At 50.1% G+C, this 18,689-nt stretch overlaps 3 protein-coding genes across 3 annotated transcripts; 2 read left to right on the top strand and 1 right to left on the bottom strand.

The window, feature by feature from the left end:
- The first annotated feature begins 135 nt into the window (after positions 1-135).
- LOC34618510 (GTP-binding protein ypt2) lies at positions 136-1,466 on the top strand. The gene is made up of 4 exons (XM_026336807.1): positions 136-247; positions 438-671; positions 941-1,006; positions 1,420-1,466. The coding sequence occupies exons 1-4, from the start codon at positions 136-138 to the stop codon at positions 1,464-1,466; spliced, it is 459 nt and encodes a 152-aa protein (XP_026192592.1).
- A 1,080-nt stretch (positions 1,467-2,546) lies between these two features.
- LOC34618509 (chromatin modification-related protein EAF1) lies at positions 2,547-5,829 on the bottom strand. The gene is made up of 7 exons (XM_026336797.1): positions 5,713-5,829; positions 5,112-5,216; positions 4,250-4,924; positions 3,922-4,059; positions 3,464-3,694; positions 3,005-3,139; positions 2,547-2,618 (listed from the first exon to the last, which is right to left on the bottom strand). Exons 1-7 carry the CDS (start codon positions 5,827-5,829, stop codon positions 2,547-2,549), a joined length of 1,473 nt encoding a protein of 490 aa, XP_026192582.1.
- Positions 5,830-6,792: 963 nt separating this feature from the next.
- On the top strand, positions 6,793-9,182 carry LOC34618508 (probable CDP-diacylglycerol--inositol 3-phosphatidyltransferase 2). The gene is made up of 5 exons (XM_026336789.1): positions 6,793-6,862; positions 7,354-7,485; positions 7,798-7,896; positions 8,226-8,395; positions 9,108-9,182. Exons 1-5 carry the CDS (start codon positions 6,793-6,795, stop codon positions 9,180-9,182), a joined length of 546 nt encoding a protein of 181 aa, XP_026192574.1.
- Positions 9,183-18,689: the final 9,507 nt, after the last annotated feature.

The following is an 18,689-nucleotide window of genomic DNA, read 5'->3' as shown; positions in this document are numbered from 1 at the left end:
GCCCAGCAGTTTATGAGAGGCGGGCCCGAAGGGCTATGAGCTTAGTAAAGCGTCGGTATTCGCTGCAACAGCAGAACCCTCAGCAGGCACACCACCTGAGGCAAGGGCTCTTCTATCAGATTGTTTGAGTGAAGAATGTCTGCGTCTGCGACTGATGTGGTGGAGCGGGCCTTAGAGCTCCTGTCTGGGGACGAAAGGAGGACGAGTGCTCTGGGATATGACTATCTCGTGAAGCTTCTCCTTATAGGTAGGGTCCCGTCTGCCGCGCACCACCTATCATACGCATAGTCCCAGAGGCACTGTATGTACAACATTGTATGAATTATTTTTTTTTATAGATCTTACTTTAGAATCTGCCGACACGTCGAATCTCGTAGCCACTGATGCCGGTTACACATTCATCCCGAAATTCATCCCCTATGCTGATTTCCGTTCAGGAGACAGCAACGTAGGGAAGAGTAGCATGCTGATGCGTTTCACTGAAGGGCCCCCAAGGGCCCGCGTTGGGCCCTCTAGGAGTAATGGGCCTCCTGGCGCAACGAAAGGGGGGCCTCCGCCTCCCACGATCAGCATTGACTACGTGAGCAAGACTTTACAGGTCGAACGGAAGATCGCCAAGGTGCAGGTGTGGGATACTGCGGGTCACGAACGATTCAAGAGTGTTGCACATGGTTAGCTTGTCATGGCAACGGCACCGCTGCTGTCTGTTGCTGCTGCTGTTGCTATTGCGCTGCTCCTACTCTTAGTACTGTTTTTGCCCTGGTTCCTCTGCCAACTTTGGTGCGGCTGATTCTGCTATTACTTCTTGCGATAGCGATAGCAGGAGGCGACGGTACTCCCTCCGCTGCTCTGCTCGGTCTTGGCTGCTGAGAATTTCGCTGTCGCCGTGGCTATGCAAGATGCGCGTAAGGTGCGTGCACGCGTGTGTTTTCTGCCGCAGTCTATTTCCGTGGAGCGATGGGAGTAATGCTGGTCTTTGACTTGGGGTGTAAGCGAAGTTTTCTTAGTAAGCTATTTAGAGCGCGAACACAGTGTATCACCTGCAGCGCATTGTGTTTAGAAGGCAGGGAGTGTTCGAATGTGTCTCTGTGTCTGTGTTCGCGTGTCGTGTGTTCGCATTACCGTCTTCTCGCATTGCCTCTCTGATCCATTTTCTGCTTATAATCCTATCGTATCGCCCTCTCAATATTTCCTCATTGTATCACTCTGTATCCTGTCTCTGATTCTGTCGTGTGCCACTCTACCCGTCGCTGTGCCATTGCTCCTCACCAGAATTGCGTCAATGAAGCGACAACGGCTCATCTGGAGGTGATTGGCAGGATCTCTCCAGTACAAGAGGTCTGCGCTGCTGGGTCTTTGGCTGCAGGTATAGATTATTGGGCATCTGTCATGAGGGAGGGGGCCCCTCCCCACGTACAGGTGCTCCTCGTGGGAAACAAATGCGATCTCAAGGAGCGGGTCAGTAGCTGCTAGGACATATTAAAAGACAGTCGCAATCTGTGTCTCTGTAGGCTTTCAGACCTTCACCTCACCCCCCCTACCGTCCTGCCCCTCATCGTCCCCCCGTCGAGTACTCATTCTCCCTTTTGTCATTGTTTTCCTCATGACGTGTCCTCCAGCCATCGACTTTGCTCTGACTAGCACTGCTTGCAGCCCCAGTGGCCATCTATTGACAGTCATGCATCTGCTGCTGGAGTGTTTCGTACTTGTATATCATGCATTTGAGTGTGGCCACTTGCAGGAGGTGACCCAAGAGGAGGCGGAAGCCCTGGCAGGTCGCCTGGGTGTCCCCTATAAGGAAACCAGCGCTTTGTCCGGGCAGCGGCTACACGAGGCATTTGTGTTTCTGACAAGCAAGGTCATGCACTATGTAGAGACAGTTGAATGCAACATGGCAGTGGGGCACAGAGGGCGACGCTCAGGCGTCGACGCCGCCCTCAGGGAAGGTGCCCTAGACACCGTACAAGGCCTTTCTCTCCTCAGCTGGAGAGGGCGTCCTGCCAGGCACCGGAGGCCCATGCAGTTCATGCGGTACCCCATTGACGACAAGTTAGACAGTGAATGCAATGTCTAGAACATTATGCATGTCTCAGCCTTTCAGATGCTCGCGCACAGAATCATTGAGTATCGTCTCGGGGCAGCACTGAAACAGTGCTATCCACACCTCGTCTGTGGTCCCCCGGACTAGTACCCTATCGCATCTATTTGACTATCTTGTCCTGTACTCTTCTCAGTTCGTTCGTGAGTGTCTGCTTGCCTTATTACCTTCTTTACTAATATCCATGCCAAAAGGCAAGCCCACTTTCCTCTAGCTATATCGTGGAAGTCTGCATCAAAATACTGCATCTTCCAAAGTACAAACCAGAAGCGCAAGAAGGCAATGCTTCCTGATGGAGAGGCAGCAGCAGCGTTCTCTGCTTCTGCCGTACACCTTGAATGAAAAGGATAACCCAAGCACAATGGATGCCTCTTGGGATGGCAGAGGCCTCTATGCACCCCTCGAGGCCTGTGCCTCTACAGCTTGAGCCAAGGCCTCATTAGACACCTCATGCGGTACCCCTACGATAGCAGTCAGGGCAGTACCAAGTATCATCTTCTCTGGTCTCTCCTGCGTATCCCTGAGCGATATACAAAGGTAGACCACACAATGCCGGCACACATAAAACATTACAAGTGCCTCGCTGCCCCCATAATTTTCGCCTGTTGCACCCTAGGAGACACCCAGGCGCAATGAACATGCACCGGAAAAAGGCAACGATGAGACTATTTAAAGCAATCCAGCTCACAGGGAGCAGGCAAGATGCCGAACGGTTGATTAAGTACCAACAGCATGCCAGGGAAAGATAGGAAGAGCGTGGTGGAACACGAAGAAAATACATTGATGGAACCGTAGAGGGATAAACATGCAGATGAACAGTCCTAAGAAATGTAAACGAAAAAATCAAGAAGAAAGGAAAACTTGGTGCAGGGAGAGGGAAGAGCGCTACGGATTCGGGGGACTCACAACGCATTCAAAGTGGAACCAGCGATTGCACGCATCGCAAGCGACCATCTTAATGACTTCAGTGGCGGCTTCCCCACGGAGGCACACAGGACAGACGCCCTCCCAGGATTCACCTCCGCCGCCGTGGGATGTCATCTCCTGCATAGAGTCACACACAGGGCAATGTACAGAAACTTAAACAGCTAATGCGAAAAATTGGAAACACAGACGCGAGGCGACTAAAAATCCGTGCATGTTTCTATACATTCATAAGGCGATGGTTGGGTGGGCACAGATGTCCCGCACATGAGGGGTGCATGGGAAAGTCTGGTGGCGACGGGCCAGAGAAAGAAGGAGAAAACCAAATTGCGGGTGTTGCACAGGGCAAACAATGAAGAAAGCTAGGGGCATATATCAACATAAGAACTTCGGTAGGGGGGACGAGAAGGGAACGGTAGAGAGAGCGTCTATCTGCCCTACCTTATTTGCTGCTGTTCCCGACGATTTTGCTGAATAACCCCCCATTTGTTTCCGTACTGTAGCTGCATGCGACTTCGCAGATGGGGGGGCCTGGGGACCTCCAGTGGCCTGAGGGGCCCCTAATGTCCCCACTGCTGCCGCAACACGAAAACTCTCGCTTGGGGGTGAACTGGCGCTGCTTGCTGCTGTGCTACTGCTGGGCTGCCGCAGCAGCAGCGAGTTTTCTGCTGCCTGCATGCAACAACCAAGATATCAAGCACTACTTTCCAGTCAGTAAGAACCCTTCTGGTTAAACAATCCACAGCAAACGATCTTGGAGCCACTGACCGAGACCGAGCTGCTGAAGTCGGACAGAAGACAAAAAGTCATAGTAATAGAGCAGCACGAAGACATTCACGGCTGTAAATAGTGCAGCGATCAAGCATGCTACAACATTCGGAAAGCTGCAGCATGCGGACCTTCCTGCCTCGCCGAGAGTGGATAGCCCCATGTGGAGGACCGTCGGTTGCCCCCTGTCTGCCTGGGGGGCCCCCGCCAGTCACTGCAGCAGAGCTGCTGAGTCTCCCCCGAGCTGATTTGGAGCCACCACTGCTACCCTGAAGTAACAGATGGGACATACAAGAAAATACACGCATGCAACAAGCACCAGCAAGAACATGCTCTTCACAGCGGAGCATCCACAGTACCAACAGCAGAAGCCACAGATAGCGGTGACGTCCAGCAGCTTGAAGGCAAGGGCAAAAGAGCATGAAGTGGCAATGAAGGCAGCAACATCTCCGGCCACACTTCTCCAATTTCGCTTCCATGACTTGGCGGGAAAGCTGTAGAAGTGGGGAAGCAGCGGGGGTCCTGCAGCTGCTGCTGAGGCATAAACGGCTGCTGCATTGATTGTGGCTGCTGCAGCTGCATCTGTTGCTGTTGTTGCGCCTGTAGCTGCATCTGCTGCTGTTGCATTTGCTGCCTCTGCATCTGACGCTGCACTTGCAGCTGCTGATGCTGCATGTAGGTCTGATGATGCAGCATTGCAGGGTCATCTACGTGTTGCTGCTGCAGTGGCCGCTGTGATGGACCAGAAGCGGCAGCTGGCCACCCGCGTGTCGCGTGCGCTGCACCTGTAACCACCATGTTGCTTTGAGATCGATCCATGCTGTGATTATTGCTGCCTGTAGCAACGAGCTGCTGCTGCTGGGCTGCTCCTGTTGTGCTGCCAACCGCAGCGACGCGATCGCTGCCTCCACGTCTCCGTAAGGTGCTGCTGCTGCTTCCTGCACCATCAGCTACAATGGCAATCGCATCCGTTGCTGCTGCCACACCCGCTGCCGCAGCGGCAATACTGGGGTTCTGGAGCAGCCGCTGACGTTCCGCTGCGAGGGTCTGCTGCTCTGCATGTAGCACAGCAGCGGCGTGGCGGTTTATCTCCACCTTTTCTCGCAGCAGTGCCCGACTCTTTCGTTGCATCTCCTTGATCAGTAACAACAACGTAGAGCACACAGCAGAAGCAACGGCATTGGACAGACAGACTGTCGAATTAATTGGTCAGACGCTACACATAGATGCAGAAACAAGAAAACAGGAACGCTGAGCTCCGACTTGAAGTGCTCGAAAAACAAAGACAATGAATCCCCAATCCTCTTACACCCCAGCGCACGTGTATTTGCTTGAGTTCCTCTTCCATGCCTTCAAACACGAGAGGACTCCCTTCAGCCTTAAGGGCTTCCAGGCGACGAATAAACTCCTCCTGGCGTTGCCGGACCTGAGGCAGGACCAAATGCAGAAAACGAAAGATGGATTCTGCTGCTGCTTTAATAGTTTTACAAGATGACGCGCAATATGGATCAGCCGTCCATTTCTTTACCCAGCAACGGAACGAACGCAGCAAAGAGGGTCAGAGAAGCTGGGGCAAGGACACACAAGCAACAGAACAGTAGATTTATTAGAGAGAGGCATTTAATTGGTGGAGTTGACGCGTATTCCACATAATTGGCATCGCTACTTCGAAGCGAGGAAATGAGCAAGAGTCACGAAAGCGCAAGGCGAAACTCGTGGAGGCACGCAAGGATACCCAAGAAGCGTTAGAAGGATACAAACAAAACCAAATACTTGCACACAGCATATATATATATATAGGCGAAAGCAGAGAAACGGAGGGAAGCAAAGAGAGAATCTGATACACATGGGTAAGGAGGGAGTAGCATTAGGGAGGAAGGTGGGACAAAAATGCAGGAGACAGAAGGGGAAAAGCATTTGACCTCTGCATCGATTGATGCACTGGCTGCATCCAGCTGAGCCATGAGCCTCAGTTCCCTCTGCAGACGGGCAGGAAGAGATAGGGATTCCTCTAGCCACTGGTCTACGGGGTCCGCCATTTTCTGCTATGATTCTGCCACTCTTCCTGCTGATACTCCTCCCGCTGCTCCTGCTTTGGCCGATGAATTGGAGGCAGCAGTGTTTCCCGTAACGGAGGATATTCAACGTGTCAAATCACGTTACGGCAGTACCTAGGAGGAATCTGAGAGAGGCGTGGAGCCTGACAAATCCAGTAAGAGGCAGAAGGAGGCACAATGAGGCAGTGCCACCTAGTGGTGCAGCTGTCGTGTATGCCGGATGCACCTAACCGAGAAACCTAGAGTAGGGGTCTCTCGAGGCCGACCACTGGTTTTCCTGAGAACCTTTGAGCACGCTGGTCCCCTAGGCAAAGCACCAGATAAGGTAGATGCCTTCAGCTCCCTAGGAAGAGAGTGAAACACCCTCACCTTTTCTGGGGGCCCTGGTGCGTGTTGACCTGCACAAGGAGGCATGCAGAGGCATCAGGGGGACTCCTGGCCCCCAAGGGCCCCCCCGTCCAGGTGCTCTTTTCTTATAGGTGGGAGAGGTGCAGCTGCTGAGAGGCTAGCCCGTGAGCGCCCGGGAGTCACCACGACGGCAGGGACCCCTCCTTCGCAGGCAAACGGGAGTTTTAGGGATAGTCTTTGGGTACTGGCTGCAGCAACGCAGCGGGAGAAAGCCGCCATAAAGTCCAGTTTTACGCAGAAACAGCCCCATGGGTAACACAGACAGGGGGACGACTGCACAGCTGCAGCAGGGCGCTGGGGTCCTTGCTCCTGGCCCCCCGAGCTGTATTAATGGTGTTCTTGTAACAAATATAGTTTTGCGTGTTTTTGTTAATGTTCTGCTTTTCTCGGGGCCGAATAGGACCACTATTTGTCTAGAGACCAGGAGAAGGCCCCGCCGCTTTCTGTCCCCCCCTCCCCGCTACTTGGGCACACATATGCCAGCACAGAACCTGTCAGAGAGCCTTTGCTGCACCCGTGTCTTTCATGTCGACTATGATGTCTAGGGGAAGGGGCGCAGGGAGCCAGGCTGCCTGGGAGGTGGCGTTGTTCGTCCCCAACATAATAGGTGAGGCTACCTTCTCTTTTCTGGTGCTGCTCAAGGCGGAGCAGGCACTGGAAGGATGTAAAGACAGGCCTTTGCTTCCCTTACCCCGGAGCCGTTCTTCTTCCGTACCCCAATCGGGAGCAGTGCAGCACCAATACCCCTATGTGATCCGGTAGAAATCCGTTGCTTTTGTAGGCTTCCTTGCATAGAGCGCGTGTGCCAGGGGACGGAGGAGGGGGCGCAACGGGGTCGCGGAAGTCCTTCTTTTTCTCAGGGATCAGGGTCTTCACAACTGTCTTATCGCTTTGCATGACTACCCTCTTGCCTATGCGCCCAATTAAATTCCTCGTGTGTTCGTCTTCGCGTAGAAGAATACATGTGTGTGTGTGTCTCTATGTGTATGTGTCTGTGTGTATTTGGCATAGGGCGCATCAGCTGGTGCCAGTGTGTTGAGTTCTATTCCTTGTTTCTCCTTCCTCGAATGTTTGTGTTTGGGCTTGCTGCTTCTGCAGGTTACATGCGGCTCGTGCTGCTGTTAGCTGCAGCATTCACAGCAGATAATTTCCTTTGGTTTATGCTCTTATACGGGGCGTCTCAGCTGCTAGATATAGCGGATGGGCACGCAGCACGAACCTTGCAGCAAGGTACTGTTACGCTCTGGCTCTTCGCCACTTGCAACTCAACACGCCCGCACACCTCGATATTGGCCAGCGACCAGTCAAGAGTGCTGCTCTCAAACACAGAGGATCAAGGAGGGCACTCGAGGTTGATTATCTTTAGGGAGATAGATATCGTGTGCGGTAGTACAGAAAGGGCCGTGAAAACATCTTGAAAGAGGAAGCCATGCCAGCACACAGCAGCAGTATCTCCCCTTGCTGCCTTACCTCTGGACAAGGCTCTCTACAGCAGCTCTTATTTGAGTGCTTCTGAGGTCTGTTTGCGTCTTTTGTTTTCAGTTTCAGTGTTCGGTGCCTGCTTTGACCAGCTGGTGGACCGCCTGTCAACGTGCCTTCTGTACACACTCAATGCCATTGCTTACCCTCGCTATGGTGGAGGTATACTGCACCTGCCCCTACTGCAGCTAAAGCATCTCCCCGACCTCCGTTTTCCTCGTTCTACTCTTCTACATATTTTTTTGTCTCTATGCACGCCTGTCATTCTATGAGTCTCGCTGCGGCCCCTGAACGCACGTACTCGTCTCGTTCTTCCCCATCTGTTTCCTGACTCTCCCACTGTTGCCGCTCAATACTGTTGATGGGGATTCCAGTCTCTGGAGCTGCTCATAAAGGCACGCGTGTATGGAAAGCGACAAAACCAAAAGGAGACTGTGCCAGTGGGAGAGACACTCGCAGCCAGTTTGTCCCTGCCTTTCCTTTCGCCTTAGGTTTCTTCCTGCTGCTGCTCACAGACATGGGAGGCCACTGGCTGCACTTCTTTGCAGCGACGGCCGTAGGGGCTTCCTCACACAAGCGAGTAGACGAGGCTCCCTGGATTCTACAGCAATACTACACCCGGAAAGGTCCTGATTACTGCTTTTCATCTTTTCACACGTTGGTCTACCGTGTCGTTGCCTGCAGCTCGGCACCTCATTTTCCGCTTTTCATTCGTTTTCTTGTCTGTCTCCAGCCTGTTTCCTCTGCAGCATTCTTGTACGTTTCTTTTTGGCTCCGTCTGTTTCTTGAGGTTTTGGTAGTGTCTTCTTCCTTCGTCCCTTCAGGCCTAATGTTCTTGAGCATTGTCTCGTACGAGGGATTTCTTTTGTCTCTCCTCGCCGCGCATTCCGTGATTATTAGCGGCTTCGCACATAACGCTGGTATGAAGTTCAATGTGTAGTCTTTGAAATTCGAAAGCTTCATACCACATTGCTAATGACTTTGGTCCGCAAACACTTTTCTTGCTCTCCGCTGGGCGGTCATGTGATTGCTGCTCCTGTAGCCTGTGGTGCTGTGTGGTGTGCAGCGGTTGCATGCACGATTGCATGCTTCCCCTTGGCTGCATTCAAGGCAGTAAGGCTTTACTGATCGGGACGCCTCTCCGACCCCGTGTGCTGTTTTCCGATTGGTCGGTGTCTGTGGAGCCATGTTGCCTCTGCCCTGTCACTTCTCCGTGCTTCATCCTTTTTGTCCTCGTTTCAAGAATGCGTATTACAGTGCCCATATTTGATCTCGAAGCACTATTCTTGCTCTTCACTGTTCTTCCCTCCGGCAGCCTCGTACGTCTGGTCGCTTACCTTGCACCATTTTCGCTGGTGCGCTGTTACCCTCAGGTCACAAATGCGTTGCAAGGGTGGTACGGAGCTTGGCGCCTCGCCTGCCTTCCCTGCCCCGCTGCGTCCTCTTGAGTTTCAAAAATCGCCGACCTTTGCACGTCAGTACGCTTTTTACATGGGAGCAGAGCAGTAAGTACATATCAACTATGATATCGTCGCTGCTGTAGCAGAGCGGCCGAATCGTACCTCGGCTGGAGCACAGCATGCTATTTGCACCCAACCGGCACCAAGCCGTCTATGTAGCGAGCTAAGTTGCACGTGGCCACTACCTACTATATACAAGTCATAAAGTTTAGAAGAATCGACTGATTAGTTTACGTGCTCGTGTTTGTTGGGGGGGATTACATCTAGTTTACTACAGAAAGGTACAACGTTGTACGCGTGCGCGCTAGATGCTACGTACAACTAGCTGTGACTGCTCGGACTGCTCACAGAATGCAGTACACGCACCTTCAGAGCCCCCCTCCCCCATGTCGGAGTGGTGAGGGCAGGGTGAAAAGCAAGGGTTTTTGAAAGGACTCTCAATAGCGTTCTATTACATTCTGTATTGGTTTCGTTGCTAAATTCCTCCCTAGGGAGACCTTAGCTGTTTCATTACACTTAGTAGCACCGCCCGGTTCACAGCAGCTGATATTCCGCCTTCCCACCGACTGCGGATGTAGTGGTTTCCTATCTTTTCTTCAACAGTTGTATGGTTTGGATCAAGTCACTCGGCATTCAATAGTTTATTTCTTTTATCAGCAATCTGATAGTAGTGACCTGTGGAGAGTATAGCATACGGCGGGGGGAATGCCTGTTGTGATCGTTGCCCAGCTCGCAAGCCGACAAGAGTGCAGTACCTCCATAGCTGGCAGGAGTGCAAGATTGTCCAGAGACACTGTGTCAATAGACTTGTTGGTGGGGTTATGCGAGAAAAGTGTGACCGCAGTGAGGGTGGGAAAGCGCTCAGGAGCTTGGTGAGACATGTGGGGACATGCCTCACTTCGTAGCCCCCAGAGAGAGAAAAACCAGTACTTCTTGCGGCGTGTTTATTGGTAGCAGAGACAGTTCAATGGTGGCCCTATTCCGGCGCGAAAAACTCGGCCATCTGTAGGGATTGCTGCAGTCTAGCCCTTCGTGCAATCCCTCACTCATCGTCGATGCCGATATCAGCTTAACAGCAGGCTTCGAGAGAACTATAAACGCTTAAGCAGTAAAATGTATGAATGGACGTATACACCGAGGATACACTGCGGTTGATTTGCAAGAGCAACAACGAAGATGCATAACTGCTTTATCAGCTGTGTGTCGGACACCTACCTCGTGTCTTCTCAAGCACTTGCCCGTCAACCAGCGAATTAGCTATTATGCAACCGATCAATTTAGCTCCCGCAAATGATGGACTATTTGGCATTTGTCACTATGCTCTTTTAGCTAGAAGGACTCAGTGGGAATTTTTGTAACGCTCCACCTAAGGTATCTAAAATGAGATAGTCAGCTTTACACTCAAAACGACCATGTTAGAGGCATAGCGAGCGTATTTAATAGGACTCTCTTCTTCTCCCCGCACCCATCGGGGCCCCCGACATGAGGGGAGGGGAAGAGATAGGATGCGCGTTGCTGAATCCTCTCAGCACTCTGAGCATCCACAGATAGTTGCACTTATGATTTAGAACACACGCACACAACATTATGTCTTCTTGTAGCAACCTCACTGTGCTCTGCAAAAAACATATGCGGACACACAAACCAAATTGTTGATTGTTAACCGATTCTTGGTCAAGTATAATCTTTGTAGTAGTAAGACTTGAAATGTAACATGGATCGCCATATTTCCTCCCACTCTCCACCCAGTTCAAGCATGGGCCTTCGTGTTCCGTATCTGTAGGCCGAGACAAGCTGCTTGCAGGGCCCCTGGAAGAGCTGTAGTACCGCCACTTCCCAGGCAAGTAGGAACGCGTAAACACAGCAGCTGAGAAGCAGTTATGTGTGCACCTCCCGTTAAAATGAATATGAGTTGAGTGAAAGTCTCTATACTAGCCAGCAGCCAAGGGCCAATGAAACCAACGTGGCCGCGGTGGCGTGATATCTTGTTGTCGTTTCTGGCGCTGAAAAGTGTGGACCTGCTACTGCGACAAAGCGGAGGCTAAGTAAACTCTGCAGAGCGAATCAATATTTCTTTTGGTTCAGCAGTGCTTTCGCGCCTCATAGAGTAAACTACGCATGCAGAAAGGGCCGGTGCACACAGCATGGTCAACTGCGAAGCCCCAGAACAGGCACTCAGAAGAATGTAAAGACACCTGTGGGTGCCCGTACATTAGTCTGGGCATAGACGACACCTTAACAATATTCTCCAAACGTGTCAAAGGAGACCTCTACATGAACATGGGCAATCCAGGCACAGCGTGCGCTAGGGCAGGGCAGCTACGAGGGAGTGCAAGTAATACCTTCCACAACGAAAAGCTTGTAAAACAAAGTATCAAGCACTTTCGCCGGCAGCAAAGCCTCCGACTGTCCCTCCGTCACCAAACGAGGCTGGTGTTCTTCGCCCCATGTCACTAGAAACTCCCATCTAGTGTGTTCTCGGCGGCTAGTAGTCTTAAGGTGCAAGACCTCCCCGGGACAGCGGATCCGTTGCCTCCACACGGATCAATTGCATGAGCGGCATTTCCATGAATATTTTATAAAGTATCGGTACTTCTTGAGGGGGCGAATACTGATAATTCTGTTGCATCTCTAACCTTAACAGAAATGGATAGATGACAATCAATAGCTTGGTGCTTTGGAGAATCCGCAGCCTGTGGGGGGAAAATAACACCCGATACCACTTTACTGGCATTCAATGTTTGGAACATATGGTGCGTAGAACTCTCCGGCAGCTTCAGTACCGGAGGAGCTGTGATGCGGTCGGTGAGCTTCGCGCGGAGGCATCACCCTCCTCTGTGCATGCCATAGACTACGTTTTCTGAAGTAGATCAGTCGAAGGAGCAGCGATCCAGGCAAATTCAGTAGTGATCTTTCGGTAACTAGGTGCAAGTCTAAGAACTTAGCAGCGTTCTTGTGGGTGCATAAAGGCATACTCCACGGCTTTCCTTATTTCCTGGTTCCCCTTTTATGATCGGCAAGCTATTTGCCTCCGTTGGGCTTAGTATCGTCGTTCAAGGCCTTGAGGTTTGTGCATATTTGCACATGACTCAGCTATCCATAATGCAAGTGGATTTGCCACCTGTTAACAGCTGGCTGTGGCTGCATAGGGACGCGGTTTCCCTCTGGCCTTCTTTTGCCTTTGACCGTGGGATGCAGATTCATTCTGCATGACACTCTTCCGACGCCCATATGTTCCGAATTCCGATTTGACACTTTATGATATTAAAGCAGGCATTGCGTTTTTTGTGCTTGAAACCTCAAGTAGTTCCTTAAGTGTGAAAGCTCCACTAGTGGGTTGTGTAACCGCTGAGTGTCTGCGCATCTAGCGACCATCTGACGCGACAATTCAGGTAGGCGAAGCACTTTAAGGACAGCTTTCTGTCTATGTCGAGGCTTTCGTAAACTAAAGTTTTGTGATTCTCGAGTTTCTATTTTCCCTGCTTAAGCCCTGTCAATTCTTCCAAATTTTGTTGCTGACCTAATCTCGGCATTCCCGATGATTCAGAACCTGGACACATGATTCCTGCTGGCAGATAGTTTTTACTACAGGGACGTTGGATTTATTCGCGTTTACAACGAATATACAGTTTGGAGCACTGGGCTATCCTCATCCAAGAAGTACGAACTCGGCCATATCCCCAACCGGTTAACGAAATCTTCGAGTAGCTTGGTGTCCTTTTCTAGTCAGCATAACCCCTTCGACACATCCAACAACATTCGATCGACTAATGCATTGTGCCTTTCCACCAGCTGTGGGGCTACTGCGTTCACATCAGCATACACGCCGGCCCCTTCCGCCCCAACAGGTCTTGTGCCGCAGTCAGCTTCCATCGTCAGATAGTGACCTTATCAGATTGCTGCAAAGGAAAAGCAGGTTATCTAGGGGGCCAACAAAGGAAGGCAAAGCGAGACAACTGTTGTAGGGAAGCGCGACAATTCACTGCTTCCATAGCCAGTGGATGAGCGGGGAGCAGCTGGATCAAACCATGCGGTGTTTCCAGCAGTAACGCGCCATTTAAGGGCTCCGCAAGAACATCTTCAACCCCAGACTCAATTCAACCCTACTAAAACGTGTCTGAGTGATTTCAGAAGGATTCACTCCTTTTTCCCGCACCCTTTGGAGCTCCAGAAATCAGTGGAGAGGGAGTGTCAGAGTGCGCAGTACTACACACTCGAGCCACTCTGAAAATTCACTGGAGGAAAAACAACAATGCACCATTTTGTATCAAGCTCACAGCACTCTCGGAGCTGCCACATATACGAACAGATGAGCCAAATATTCATGTTTACCAGTTCTTAGTTAAGTGTAGATAGTGCAGTACAAAAGTTTTTATTATAGCTTAGTACGCTTCAGATTTAAAGCCTATGGGTGTTGGAACTGCGTCACGCTTGCCTACGTTCTATTGTGGACTGATACTACCGTCGTGTTTCCAATTGCTTTCGTCGCATTCGAAGGCGTGGTCTAGGCGATAACGCCAAAAGAACTAGGGACCATCCACTTCCATAACTTATTCATGCCCTCAGCCACTAAGGCATGTTAGTGCACGTACACGACCGTTTATCTCAAAAGCAAAAAGATTTTGCACGCGCGTAAAATAATTTTGGAAAAAGAGCCTTCGAGCAACTGTTATAATTGCGCGCTACTCGTCCACTGTTAAGCCTGACAAGGTAATTGACTTTGACAAACCGCACTGTTGAAGAATGGATTCTGCGCCTGAAGTGACACAGGCTCTTTGTGAGCTAAGGGGCCCGCTATTCCCTCGAAGCGTTACCTTAGCTTGCACACAACAGTTCACGCAATAGTAGTCTTCAATGACCTAAGAGTCATTAAGTGTTGATTTTGCATGGAGCTGGTGTTTGCCTAGCAGAATGAATCGCATCTACTAATAAAAATCTTGGTGTGGGTACTGGGTTTTGACTTGCAGAGATTGTGTAGTCACCTCCATGAGCGCGGAAACATGCCAGCAGAGAACACGCCTGAACGCGTTCTGTAAAAAATTTGAGTTGATCATTTTAAAAAAGGGATTGATTACTCTTGAGATTGACTATGTGAGGGCTTCTAGGAGGACTCATTAGGGTGATCATCAACGCTGGGATCTCCACATGCGCGCACTCAGCCAGCAGCAGACAACCTTGCTATCCCATCGTGCTGAAAAAGCTTAGGCCTGAGCTTGGGTGCCTCCGGAGCCGCGATAACAGAACTGCATTTTCGTTGTCAATATAGATCTGTGGAGGGATATATGAACAGAGCACAGAGGCTTGGCGTTTTTAGAGCTGCGTCTCCTGTTCGAGATGCATTCAGGCCTCCTAAAGCCTTTCATTATTTGCAGAGGTCCCCTCCCGACCTAGCAAACACTACTTGGTGGGAGCTACGCATTACGTCTAGCTGAGGCAGATTGCTTGCAGAGCAAAGGAGGCATCGAAAACGGAAAGATCCGCACGCAAGGTGTAGCGCACCTTAAGTAGCTACAGAGAAGAGGGCCTCAGTATGCGACCCACCATGAGTTGATTCCTTGTTTGATGCAAGTTCCCATTAATGCACAAAAACTTCTCGCGATACACGGAAATGGATGCGAAGTGGGTGCGGGATTCCAGGAAACAGCAAACGGCGCAATGACCTACGCGGGCAGAACTCAATGCCTTAGCAAAGCACCGCCTTGAGCACTCGGCCACTTTGCCTGGGGAAGCCGCTACGCATTTTTGGATTTTACTCACAATTTCGATAGCGCAACTTGGCTTCTGGTCTTGTGTGTTATGGCTGCACGAACTGATATATAAGGTAAAACATTGAGGCAATAAAGTCTTGGCGTTATCTTAATCTGCTCACAAGTATGCTGTTGAGTCCTATGGACTTGCACCTGGTTAGCGAAAACTCATTACTGGATTTGTTTAGATCCCTGCTCCTTCGACTGATCTACTTAAGGAGGCGTACTCCATGGAATGAAAGGGGAAGATTGATGCCTCAGCACGTAGCTTATCGGCCGCACCACAGCTTCTCCGTCACTTGGGCTGCCCGGGTTCAATAAGCACCATGTTTTTCAAACGACCAATGGCAGTGATGTGGCATGGAGTGTCGTTTTCCCCTCACATGTTGCGGATTCTTCAAAGCACCAAACTATTGATAGCCATGCTTATTACTAACCGAAGCCGAGCAGCAGTTTCACTGCGGAAACAGGATCTCTATGCGGTGGAGTGTGGCGTGACCAGTGCCGACAGCTTCTTTGAGCGCCACTTTACTGTCTAGACCAGTCAGCAGCATTTACTGCACCTTAGAATGCATTTTCGGAATTTTGGCTGTCGTCGAATTGTTCCCTGGCTTAGGCACTTGCTGCAGTTTGACTTTACAGTGCAGTATATAGGGGTATCACCAACATTATCGCCGACGCGCTCTCACTATGGTTCAGCAATTCACAATTGTGCACTTCCACCGCTTTGTTGTGTAATAATTTGCGTTTTCGTTTAAATTCGCATGAAAATTCGGCTTTGGAGGTCCACGTATCCCCTACTATTCCAAACTCCAGAACCGCAAAAGAAGGAAGCACTACCACATCGAGGATGGCCTGGTCTGGTTTAACCCAGAATAAAGGTTCCGTCGTTTGTACATTCTGCATTCGCTCCGCAGTGCAAAAGCTCCCAACGCACATGATCATGTTCCTTTAAGATATCGTGTGATTCACACTACATTAGAAGACATCTCACATTCTTTCTGGTATCCTGGGATGCGTTTCGCGAAAGCATGGAAGCTTGCTCCGTGCCCAGGCTGTCAGCAGCCGATGGCGCGCAGTGCTCCTAAATCCGCCCTTCCACAAACCCTTCCAGTTTCTGACGGGATTTGGACTCATTTAGCTTTAGGCGTCTCTGTTAGAGAGCTGGGGGCCGAAGGTAAGAACAACATCTACACTGCGTTGTTAGCTGACTGAGCAAAAATGTCATCCTTGCTTTAGTTCAGCAAGGCTTTGGAAGCTGCTCAAGTATTCTTACCTCATTTTTGGAAGCTCCACAGTTTCTTCAGGACCATCATGAAGAATAGGGTCCTGAAGACTGTTTGTGCGTTCTGGCATGCCCGTAGGACCCGTCTAAATACGGAATATAGTATGACCACTCCGAATCACCGTGATGCAGATGAACAGTCAGCAGACTTACATTGCTATCCTGCAGCACTATACGACTCTATCCTCACAAGTGTTCATTATTTCTGCTTGATTCTCTTTCTTGTGCTGAGTAAATTTGTAATACAGTGCAACACTTGTTTTCCCGCTGCACTCTTGCATCCCTGGTGTACACTGAAGGTCCTTTATCCGATCCGGTAACTGGTAGTCTAGGGGAAGTAGCAACACAAACCGTAATCAAAGATGTAATGAACAGCTGGCTCTTGCACGCAGAAGTATGCAGTAAGCTTAAGAGATAAACACACAGAATTATGATGAGCGGCGTTCGGCTATGTGTTTCGAGCGTAGAAGTTTGGCTCTGGAGGATGGGAGCGCTGTAAAATCGAGACCAATCGAAGAAGGTTGCAGGCAGGTGTCAAGGACCACTTGTGATTTTTTCAAAGATCAATTCAGTTTCTTTCTTTTTCTCTTTTTCTTGAAGTTGGAGATGCCACAGAATCATCAGTAATCGCTTTCTCAAGAACCAACCGACTCGTGGGGAGGAGGGGGATCCACAGTGCTGTGGAGTTGCTGCATCCTAGCACTACTGAGCGCCAAGGACATTAGATACAAGTTTCTAGTGACATGAGGTGGGGAACATCAGCCTTTTTGGCTATTGGGCGTGGAAGATAATCATCTCGATCCTTGGTAGTTGTCCCTCCCTTTGGCATGCACTGCCAAAAATGGCTATCTTTATCCAGACGGCTCGCTCGGCAAGTTCTACTTAATATTGTTTGGTGTTCTCCAGACTCAACTTTGTGCGCAGCCGTTTTGGGGTATGCTATCGGAATACTCTTCCATCTGCCTATTTCGGGGACTCGAAGTCGACGGTACTGCATGCATCGGCTGTACCTGCATGCATAGGCTGCTCTGCGGTGCGGATACCTTGAAATCACAATGCACAACATCTAGCAAATACACTTTATACTAGTTTTCTGAGAACCCTCATACATTCCAGTGCCACAATGACAGCGAGGGATCACATACCTCCAGCCACGTTGATTTGGTCTGCCGTTCGTTAGCGTTTGTGTTGCTCTTCGCTTCTATTTCCGTTTACTGTCTGAAACCCACTTTGTGCCTTTAGTTGTACTCCTTTTCGTTTCTGTCTTCCTGGAAGTGGTGATAGTTGTTGAACTCTGCCGTGTATGCAATTGGTCTCGACCGAGAAGCTCAGCAGTAGTGGGGGTCTTATAAAAAAGGGGAGAGAAGGCGTAGTGTGCTCAACTCCACTTTGGCACCTTTACCTACACTACTCATATTAGTGAAAAACCATTGAAGAATTGAATTGCTTATTTGTCTGGCCATATGCCTTTTCTATTGCACAGTAACGTGAGCCCGACTAATACGATGCACTGTTACTTACGGGCGCGCCGGTTGCTATGTGCAATTCGCTGCGGTTGGTTGGAACACTTAGAGGGTGCAGAAACCCCCACCTTTGATTGCTCTCTTCCTTCATGTGGGGAGGCTGAGGGGCGCGGGCAAGGGAATGAGGGAGCTTTCGTGGAATTACACCCAACTACTTTGTCAAGTTTTGTATTATATCTGAAGCTGCGTGTCTCCACTCGGAATCCTTAGCTAATGGGTTACACCAAACTTCGTTGCCGGGTGTATTCCGTCTTTTGTTACCCCACCAGGCCTTGCGCCTTGACTATCCTCCAGAGTCCTTGGGAATCGTTTGTACCATATCAGTGCTCATACAAGCTTAAATAGGCGAACTGCAGGCATTTTTTGAGTTGAAATCAGATAAGTGCCGTCCTTAACTGTATTGCTTCACTACTGCTGCTAACACTGGATGTTTACTTTAGAATGATTGTATAACAGCGTTCAGAGGTACCGGACCTAGTGCTCGTATTACTGCCTTACAAAAAGCTTTCGACCACAGCTATGTCAATGGTTGAGAGCAAGCTCTTCTCTACTCCTTCCCAATGGCTCCTCACCACCTATTGTCCAGTATGCTAGCAGCATGGGGGGAGAAAGTCCAGCTAGAGCGCAGTGTTGCGCTGTCTTAATACTCAGAATATTCTCATTCTGCGTTGCTTTGCAACCCACAGGCACACAACGTAGTTATTGTGATATGGAGCTAACGTTGTTTCACAGCAAATAGAATATGTGATGAACGAAACCAATTCGTCAATGCTTCTAACCTACCCAATTAAATTTAAGAACTGCACACGAAGGTAACTAAGTCTAGCCTGCCCGTTACAAACTCGCATAAAGCATAGTTTCGGAAAAAGATGGCTAACCCTGCTCTGGAACAACTTGAAGGATAGGCATCCTAAAATCGATGCACAACCAAGGCCGTTAC

Source organism: Cyclospora cayetanensis, unplaced genomic scaffold, assembly GCF_002999335.1.
Source record: "Cyclospora cayetanensis isolate NF1_C8 unplaced genomic scaffold, CcayRef3 CcayRef3_contig_1, whole genome shotgun sequence".
NCBI classification, from domain to species: Eukaryota; Apicomplexa; class Conoidasida; order Eucoccidiorida; family Eimeriidae; genus Cyclospora; species Cyclospora cayetanensis.
This window is presented reverse-complemented; position numbering and strand designations above follow the sequence as displayed.